General features: G+C 33.6%; 1 protein-coding gene across 1 annotated transcript; it reads right to left on the bottom strand.

The window, feature by feature from the left end:
* Positions 1-3267: 3267 nt before the first annotated feature.
* Positions 3268-4823, bottom strand: LOC143046726 (lysophosphatidic acid receptor 3-like). The gene has a single exon (XM_076219826.1). It carries the CDS (start codon positions 4727-4729, stop codon positions 3947-3949), a length of 783 nt encoding a protein of 260 aa, XP_076075941.1. The 5' UTR covers positions 4730-4823; the 3' UTR covers positions 3268-3946.
* Between the last annotated feature and the right edge of the window lie 5354 nt (positions 4824-10177).

Raw genomic sequence — 10177 nt, 5'->3', positions numbered from 1 at the left:
TCAACGAACTAAATCATTTTAAAAGAAAGTAAAGATCGATACTTGAAAGTCATAAAAAATGACTTGTTCTAGTTGTCTTAATAAAACTAATATTAGAATGTGTCAAAGATTTACTAAATAATGAAACAACACTTAAGTGTTGTGTGTATTCGTTAAAACAAATTATACCGCCCCTGTAGTCCCGTAAAAGCGGGCCTTCCTCAAGTTGAATTGTAGGGTCGATTCTCTGTCTGGTCAAAAATACTATTGTTTCATCACTACACGTCAGTCAGGATCCTACTTCGTCAGAATTATCTCCCCATTACGCCAGTTCATTTTTTACAATCGTAGAAATGGAAGCCATTGTAGGGATGACGCGCTACCAAATTTGCTCATGGAAACCGATAAATTTATCCACATTGCACCATTACGACCCTTATATATCAGTTGTATTTTAAAAGACAAATGTATCAACTAGCTAATGAGCATCAGTTAATGATCTTGTCTGCATTGATTCAACTTAAAACTATTGTCTGATTGGTTTTCAGGTGGAATTTTCGAAAATTCATAAACATTTAAAAAAATTCTAATTAAGAATTTCGTGGAAGGGCAGACTAGATTTTTTTAGTGTATAAAGACTATAAACCCTAGTTTTCACACACAAAAAATTTTATTTTTTCAAAGATATGCATTTTCATCATCCAACTTGAAAGACTGTCGTCAAGTACTTTCATTAAAAAATAGCTATTCGAACACACCTTCTCTGTTTTTGTGACTCATTAGATAGGTATTTCACTTGACCCATATATTTCATCTTTTAGTACTGTTATTTTTTTGTGTTATAAAGTCAATCTGTAGCTTTGATATATAAAAATAATAGAATTTGAAGCGAGACGATGTATGAAATAATCTTACTTTGTACGATATCAAGACAAAATATTCAACTCAAACACGCCCTAACATAAAAAGGTGCACTCGATTTTCTCTTTTCGATACAATTGTTACCCATTTTTAGGAATTTTTTCTTGAGTAACATAATGGAAGGGCAGACACGAAAATTTTTGAACTAATAGATTGATATGTTATAGGTCCGTGGTAATTTTTTCAAAAAAATCGGAGGTTATGCATTTCTTCATCCAACTTGAAAGATACCCATGTCGTCGACTTGAAATCTAATTGTTCTGCTTAACTATGTACTAGATAAATTGAAAACTTATGCAAATGGTGTTTTTAAAATAAAACACCTCGTAATTGAGAAGAAAATTGTAATTTTCTTTGTTTCTATTAACTTTTAAAAATTTTGTCACTATAGTAAACAATACAGTACACATTTATCGCCTTCTCTAACAAAGAGCTTCGATTCTTTTGTTCTATTTCAACCGGGTTTCCGACTGACGTATGACACAAAAAAGTAAAAGCAAAATCTGGCCTTCTCCGAGTCAGAATAATGGATTTGAGAAGGGCGATATATTTTCACAAGAAGTTTGTAAACCAGCAAGTCAAAAATCCGACTGGATGTGTCGGTCTTAGTAGGAGTTCTGATTCATATCATCTAATACAATTGAGAATGGAAATGTGGGTTAACTTTATTCTTATGTTGTGGTGCTTCACCAATATACCATGGTCAGCTTACACTTTACACAGGTATTCCCTATTCCAAACTAAAAGACAAATTAAAAGTTTTGGTTCTGCTTTGTTTCATTAAAAAAAAACGTAGATACCAGTATATTGTCTTAGAGAGGGATACATCCTTCTTTGAAAATGATCACTCTGAAACTGACATCAAAGATACTTAATGTCTTGATTGACAACATATTTGTTACGTTTAGAATGTGTTTTTTCAACCAATTGTGCCCATCTTCATGTCGATTTGTTTCAAGTAAGCAATATCCTTTAACTTTACTTTCCGCTATATAGATTATGTTCTCTCACTAGATAATTAAAAATTTAGTGACTATGTTGAACGCATCTATCCCATTGAACTAGAGATAAAGGATACAGCAGATACAGTTAAGTCTGTCTCATATCTTGACTAACATCTAGAAATTGACAATGATGGTCTGTATAAAACAAAACTTTACGAAACAAGAGATGATTTAAGCTTCCTAATTGTGAACTTTTCATTTCTATGTAGCAACATTCCAGCAGCGCCTGCATACGGAGTATATATCTCCCAATTGATACGATATGCCCTGGCTTGTATTTCCTATCATGATTTCCTTAATAGAAGGTTGCTACTCACAAGGAAGCTACTAAACCTATGGTTTCAAATCGTGAAGTTGAAATCATCTTTTCGCTATCACGCATTGGTTGACCGTATTGAAATATCTGTTTCACAGATGATTGCGGATGTGTTCCTTATGTCGTAACTGCAATCCAATATTCCCGGGCTTGTATTACTATCATGACTTCCTTGATAGCGACTAGCAGCTCACAAGGTAGTTATTAAACCAAGAGTTCCAAATGGTGAAAGTTGAAATCATCCCTTAGCAAATTTTCTGGACGCCATCATGCGTTAGTTGGCCGTTATGGAACATCCGTTTCACAGATGATAACGGAAGTGTCCCTTACTACAATCCCCTTACCTTTTCATGAATGAGATCTACCGAATTAGACTTATTATCGGGTTTGTTATACCATAAGCAACACGTTGAGCAGGATCTGCTTACCCTTCCGGATCACTTGAGATTAACCCTTTTTTGGTGGGGTTCGTGTTGCTAAGTATTTAGTCTCCTATGTTGTGTCACATGTTCTATTATTTGTCTGTTTCTTTTATTCATTTTTAGCCGTGACTTTGTCAGTTTATTTGCAATCTATGAGTTTGACTGTCCCTTTGTATCTTTCGCACCTCTTTTGGTGTAGTATTGGTTACCCACACAAATGTTCAACGCAACCACCCTCTATGAGAGTTCTATTGGCTTACACCACCTCCTAACCTGGGACGGTGCTGTAACAGTACAGTATGAAAACAAACTATAAAGATATAAGAAATACATGATATTGTTCTATTCTAGTTCAAAGCCAAGAACAACAAATGAAAAAAAAATCATACATCTTAGACTAATATATTAATCCATACACATCTAACATCCAACATATTTACTCTTAAGACATTAACAGAAAAATAAATAAATGATATTGTACAATGCCAAAATATATGTATCGAGCGATAATAAGACCGTGAATGTACATACATGTATACAAAAATCTTTTAAGAACAGTTTTAAATTATTGATAACAAATTCATATTCATACAAATAAAGACATTACCGAAAGAGACATTACCGAAAGATCTGTTCACATTGTCAAATTTGTAACCATTTACAATAGGTTCCCTAAAAATCGATGCTGCCCATATATTTACGGACTCGGTACGAAACATCCCCGTTAATATTAGGATTGTGCTATCCAATTTGTTCTTGTGTTGTTCTGTTGCACAACTTTCAAGGTTTATGGGGAAGCTTGTACGCCCTTTAACACATTTAATACCGACACATTTCGCTTGTGCATATCCCAAATCAGGTGTCGCTAATTGTGTTGGTTGATGGATCTCATTATTTATTTTCGATATTGTATTGTACATTTTATTGTACATAAATCGAGGCGTTAGTTTTCTTGACAATTTTTTTTTTTTTTTACATTTTTCCGTTTGTGGCCTTTCAAAGCTCGCTATGCGGCATGGGTTTAGCCAATTCTAAAAGCCTATCGTTGTTATCTTCTACATCGTTTTGGTCGCTAGAGGTGAATTTATCATTGACAATCATACCCTGTCTTCTTATCTCATTAAATGCAATGGCAAGCCATCACAAAAGTCGTCTATTTCTTATTTGTTATTGTTCTTTATAAATGAACAATGACTTCAATACAATTTGATCACCAATGGCAAACGTCATATGTACAACTCCTCCCTCTATACAAGAAGACATATGGTCCATGAGATATTGTCGTATACACTATTGAAGCAAACTCACATTGTTAGATAGCAACACTTGCATGCTTTTTTGCAAGCTCTGCGGAAGTCTTGTTTGTACCATGCATATATAAATGGGTTAATGACACTATTTAACATTCCTATGAAAACTAGCCAAGATGATGCTTCTTTAAGATTGGTATTTTTGACATACCCATTTGCATATGCAAATGGAAAGGTCATGTATGGTATCCAACATACTGTGAAGGCAATGGTAACAAACAGCATGACTTTAGCTGATTTTATATTTTTCTGCATTTTCTTGTCATCGTTTCCAAGTTGCATGAGTGGTTTAACTCGCTTATGGAATTTTCTGATCTGAATGAAAATTAGAAAATGAGCAAAACATGACAAAAAGTTCAGTAGGCAGACTGTCATAGCAGTGGTCCAAAAATAAGAGGATGTGAAAACGAGACTGTAGCTACAACGTATTCCTGTTCCCCAGTTATTCCACCCCAAAAATGTTGGTACTGATATGGAGAAACATATGATCCAAGGCAGGGTGACAATTATAAAAGATAATTTCTTGGTTAGGATTTTTTTGTACAAGTCATGGTGGCATATAGCTATATATCGATCAATTGATAAGAGAAATACTGTCACTTGCGACGCTACTGTCATGGAACCTACTATTTGAAAGCGTAAAAGACATGTTCCGATATTGAGATTCAGATGGCGATAAAATACAAAGAAAATCTGTACACCTGAAGATATGCCTGTGAAAAAATCGGCGATTGCTAAATTCAGAACGAAGACGTTTGAATTATCTTTTAGGTTCATGAATCGCAATACAACGCATATCACAAATAAGTTGCCTGAGCAAGCAACTACAAATACGATCTGCTGGAGACTGAGGAATCCAATCAGCAGCGATGGCAATCCTGGTGTATCACTACTGCTGATGTTGTTGTCTATTGTGGAACTATAAATGGACGTCGTGTTCAAGGCCATATTTAAAACTAAAATAGAAATAAAGGATATTTGAATTCACTCATCTTTGTAGTAGATTACTGGTAAACTACTTTCATTCAAACTGTGTTAAGAACTAAACTGATTTTATAATCAAAATTATGATAATTGCTTTATACCTTTTACGCTACTTGACAAGGATAACTCTGCATATTTGTTCAGATTGTCCTTGGATTATACTTCTAAATATAAATGAGTAATTTTTTTTTATGTTTTATCATGTTTATATGTTTTAAATATATTGAGTAAAATAACAAAAATATCTGTTTGTGATAAACTACAAAGAACAATTGGGATGGAAGCTCTTAAATCTTTGTAATATTTGGTGCTTAGGTTAGTGAATAGTATATAGCACTCAAAACATCTCGGGTCTTAAGCTTATATCGGTCATTAGCTTGCATTTGTCTGTATTATTTTAAAAACCCTTCTTTAGGTCCTTTGTGCTTTAAAAATGCATTCTTCATTTATCATTCTAAATCTTCCGATTTACACAGCAGAAGGCTAAGTATCCAGCAATTTGTCTTAGTTAATACCGCACTCAGAAAATAAATGCCATACCTACTCTATTTCAGCTTGTCAAATGTTTTTCGATGAAAGTTTGATGTATCATACAAAATGTGATTTTTAGCCAATTGATTCCTTAAATTTCAAAAAATACTGGAACCTCATTCAGACAAAATAGGCTGGTTTTTCTAAATACAGCGTGCTTGGATGATTCTGTTGATGATATTTTTAACAGTTGGCTAACTTAAAACTTTACATTTTATGGATTGTTATGAGGCTCAACGCAAATCAACGTCGACATGAGTGATTTGAAGCAACTCTAATGTATAAAGATATGCAATAAAAATAAAGATTTATATGAGTTAAAAAACAAAAAAATATGATGTGCCACTCTATATTCAAGATTAGGGAGACAGAACTTTTGGCGGTAAAAATATAAAATAATTATTAAGCAAAATCGATGAATAGTTTTCCTAAAAGTGATCGGTGTAAAGTGTAAACTATAAACTTTTTGGGGGCTGATGAGAAGGTATCGTTTTGCTCAATCAACAAAGGTCTCAAGTGTTTAAAAAAAGCTTTTTGGAAATTCGGCTGTTTAACTGAATGTCATAACATAATGTCAGATAAACGAATTAAAAATTTGAATCTGAAAAATCCAATATAGTTTGAAATATAATACTTCATTACACAAGTGCGGGCGTTAGATTTCTTTATTACATTGTTTTACATATAATACGGTGCTTTTTATCGCCAGCTACTAGTAAGTAGTATTGGTTTTGGTCCTCGGTGAATGCTGTACGATGACCTATCATTGTAATGTTAACAACTATGTCATTTGGTCTGTTTTTAAAGAGTTTTGTCTCATCGGCAAGCATACCAAATGATCTCATTCGTTAGATTTATTATATTTAATTAAGCAGCTTCACATGCATCTATAACTCTTTTTTTTTTCAACATTATTCAATAAAACCTGAGAGGAGCTTAATGTATATACTTCTTACATACACAGATGCTTTTTTATAAGTTTTCCAACGGTTTAGAAATAGTATATAAAAATACCGAACTCCAAACCATGGTAGATATGAACACAACTACGAAATTCCTGGCTTTGCACGATTGAAAGAACATTGACATGTTAGTATCTCAGACCTTGATTTAAACTTTTCGTTCCTGTTCTATTCTAATTTATTATTCGTTATAATATCCATGCTTACCTTACTCTGTTTATTCGTCACAAGAGATGTCTTAATATTGCAAATTTATGGTCCTTTGAAAGCCATGAATACTTAACCCTTTGATAACACAATGAGTTTACTGTTTTCATTACATCAGCTCGTCAAAGATTATAAGGCTTATGCTAGTTAATTGTATTTAAAATGATAAATGCGAATATGATAATCACAAATTTAGTTATGAGGACGACATACCTTTCCTACGATTATAGCTTAACATTTTCTGTAATTCAGAAATCAAATAATTTTATAACAAAATAAACAAACTCTAAGGCATATTTAAGAAAGGGAACTTCATTTACTTAAAGTAACATAGGCCGTTAGTTTTCTAGTTTCAATGGTTCAATGGTTGTTATTTCAGGGTCTTTTATAGCTGAATATGCAGTATGGGTTTTGTCTACCAGTGACCCAAACTTGTTAGTTTCTATGTAATTTGGTCCCTGTTTGAGAGTTGTCAATTATACCACATTTTCGTATTCTAATATTCATTTTGTAGACAGCATACTTCAGCTTATTTTGTGTGTTTTTATCTTCTTAGCTTTTTTTCAACTGTTCAAAATATGAAGAGGAAAAACGAATTACTATGATATAATTTATTTTCTTCTGCAATCTGCCAACTATTGTTCAAATAAGAGGTATACAGTGCGTTTTGGCTTTATTTATACTTGACAATGACAATGAGGGTCGGCTGAAAATAAATCTTTACAAGAAAAGAGATGATTACAGCTCCCTAATTGTGAACTTTCCATGTCTATGTAGCAACATTCCAGCAGCGCCTGCATACGGAGTATGTATCTCCCAGCTGATACGATATTCCCGGGCTTATATTTCCTATCATAATTTCCTTGATAGAGAGTGGCTGCTCACAACACTTAATTTTCACTCGACATTCTTTATTTGTCTGATTATTTTTTAATAATTCTTAACATAGTATGCATTTGTCTAATAAGGTTATTGATTTTTCTTAACAAGTGTCTTGACAGTATGAACATTGTCTAAAAAAAAATTTTCCTGTATCATCTGATAAGAGTCTCGATCAGTCTTGGCATATTCTTGACATTCTTAATAATGTCTGAATTTGTCTTGATATATTCTTCACAATCTAAATAATGTCTTGACACATTCTTGACAGTCTTAAAGCTGTCTTGATATATCTCGACACATTCTTGACAGTCTTAAATATGTCTTGACACTATCTCAACAGTATAGGTTTGCTTGAAATGACAGAAATGGCAAAAGTGCCAGTCAAATTTGCTTTACTAAAATAGTTGACTTGAGGCAGTTTTAAAATGTGACCATGTGTCTCTTTTGGACCCCACAATTCGTCTTTTGTGTAAGGGTGGCTAAAAAAGGGGAGCTTTTGTTTCCGTCAAAGAATTTGTTCTCATCTTGATTCAAAAAAGACTTTTGTAGTGTAAGGTACTATTAAACAAAGAGTTCCAAATGATGATTTTCGTTAATTTTACAGACGACATGTACATCAAGAGTTGGTTGACCGTTATGGAATATCCGTTTCACAGATGATAGCTGATATGTTCCTTATGCCGTAGCTAGAATCCTGTTCCCTTTTCACGAAAGTGATCCACCGAATAAGACTTATTGTCGGCTTCGTACTAACATGATCAACACGACGACTGCCACATGTGGAGCAGGATCTGCTTCCTCTGTCGCATTGCCTGAGGTCACTCTCAGTTTTTGGTGGTGTCCGTGTTGCATAGTCTTTTTTTTTTCTTCTAATGTTGTATTTTGTGAACTATTGTTTGTCTGTCTTTTTCTTTTTATGTCATGGCATTGTCATTTTATTTTCGATTTATGAGTTTCACTGTCCCTCTGATATATGTCACTATTAGTTTATGAAAATTTATTTTTGATAATAAACCGTTCTATAAGTTTGATGTTGATGACATAATCTTTGTCCGACACAAAACAACGTGCCTCGATTTGACGATTTAAAACCTAGATATTCATTGGAAAAGAGGGACGAAAGATACCAAAGGGACAGTCAAACTCATAAATCTAAAACAAACTGACAACGCCATGGCTAAAAATGAAAAAAACAAACAAACAACAGCACACATGACACAACATAGAAAACTAAAGAATAAACAACACGAACCTCACAAAAAAACTAGGGGTCATCTCTGGTGCTCCGGAAGGGTAAGCAGATCCTGCTCCACATGTGGCACCCGTCTTGTTGCTTATGTGATATCAAATCCGGTAATAGTCTAATTCGGTAGGTCACATTCATTAAAGGGAATGGGATTGTAGTTACGACGTAAGGAACATATCCGATATCATTTGTGAAACGGTTATTCCATAACGGTCAACCAACTCGTGATGACGTCCGTAAAATTTACGAAGGGATGATTTCAACTTCACCATTTGGAACTCTTAGTTTAATAGCTTCCTTGTGAGCAGCAACCCTCTATCAAGAAAATCAAGAGAGGAAATGCAAGCACGGGAATATCGTATCAATTGGGAGATATATACCCCGTAGGTAGGTGCTGCTGAAATGTTGCTACTTAGAAATGGAAAGTTCACAATTAGAAAATTGTTTTCAACCGACCCTCATTGTCAATTTCTTGATGTAAGTCAAGATATAAGGCCGACTTAACTGTATCTGTAGTATCTTTTATCTCTAGCTCGATGGGATAGATGCGTTCCACATAGTTACCAAATTTTGAATTATTTAGTGAAAGAACATCATCTATATAGCGGAAAGTAGAGTTAAAGGATATTGCTAACTTCTTATCTTTCTTCCTAAGAAGTTCCTGCATAAAATCAGCCTCATAATGATAAAGAATCAAGTCGGCAAGTAGAGGGGCAGAGTTTATTCCCATTGGAATGTCGACAGTCTGTTGAAAAACACGTCCTCCTAACGTAACAAATATGTTTTCAATCAAGAAATCAATCTTGATAATATCAGTTTCAGAGAATTTTTTGTTTGAATCAGAGTGATCCTTTACAAAGTAGGATTTATCCCTCCCTAAGACAAGATACTTGTATCTACGTTGGCCATTCTTTTTTATGAAGCAAAGCAATACCAACTCTTGCAATTTGTCTCTTAGTTTGGAATGTGGAATACTTGTGTAAAGAGTAGAAATGTTTTAATACTGTTATAAGATGAAAGAGAGTTAGATTGTATGTTCTCTAAAAGATCTTTGGAATTTTTAACCTGGGAAACAAAATACATGCAAAGGACTTTCTTTATGATTTTTAAATGATTATTAAAAGCGATACTTGATATGACATTAAGGCTGGGATCAGCTGTTGAAATCACAGAATTTCTATCAAGTTAAGATTTCCGTATAAACAACTTTAGAAGCATTATAATAAAGTTAGTGAGTAATATATATTGTATCAGTGAAAACCAAAAATAAATTTAATGTTGATGACATATACATATATACTGGTTGTTTTTTCAAATATATTTACAACGTGTTTCGAGAAAATGGTATAACTTTTGAAACAATATACAATGGCCTTTCCTAAAAAAAATAATGAGTAGCAAAAGCGATACTTG

Source organism: Mytilus galloprovincialis, chromosome 9, assembly GCF_965363235.1.
Source record: "Mytilus galloprovincialis chromosome 9, xbMytGall1.hap1.1, whole genome shotgun sequence".
Lineage (NCBI taxonomy): Eukaryota > Metazoa > Mollusca > Bivalvia > Mytilida > Mytilidae > Mytilus > Mytilus galloprovincialis.
This window is presented reverse-complemented; position numbering and strand designations above follow the sequence as displayed.

Coding starts and splice junctions, on each gene's coding strand:
- LOC143046726 (XM_076219826.1), bottom strand. CDS start 4,729: ATGAACCTAAAAGATAATTCAAACGTCTTCGTTCTGAATTTAGCAATC.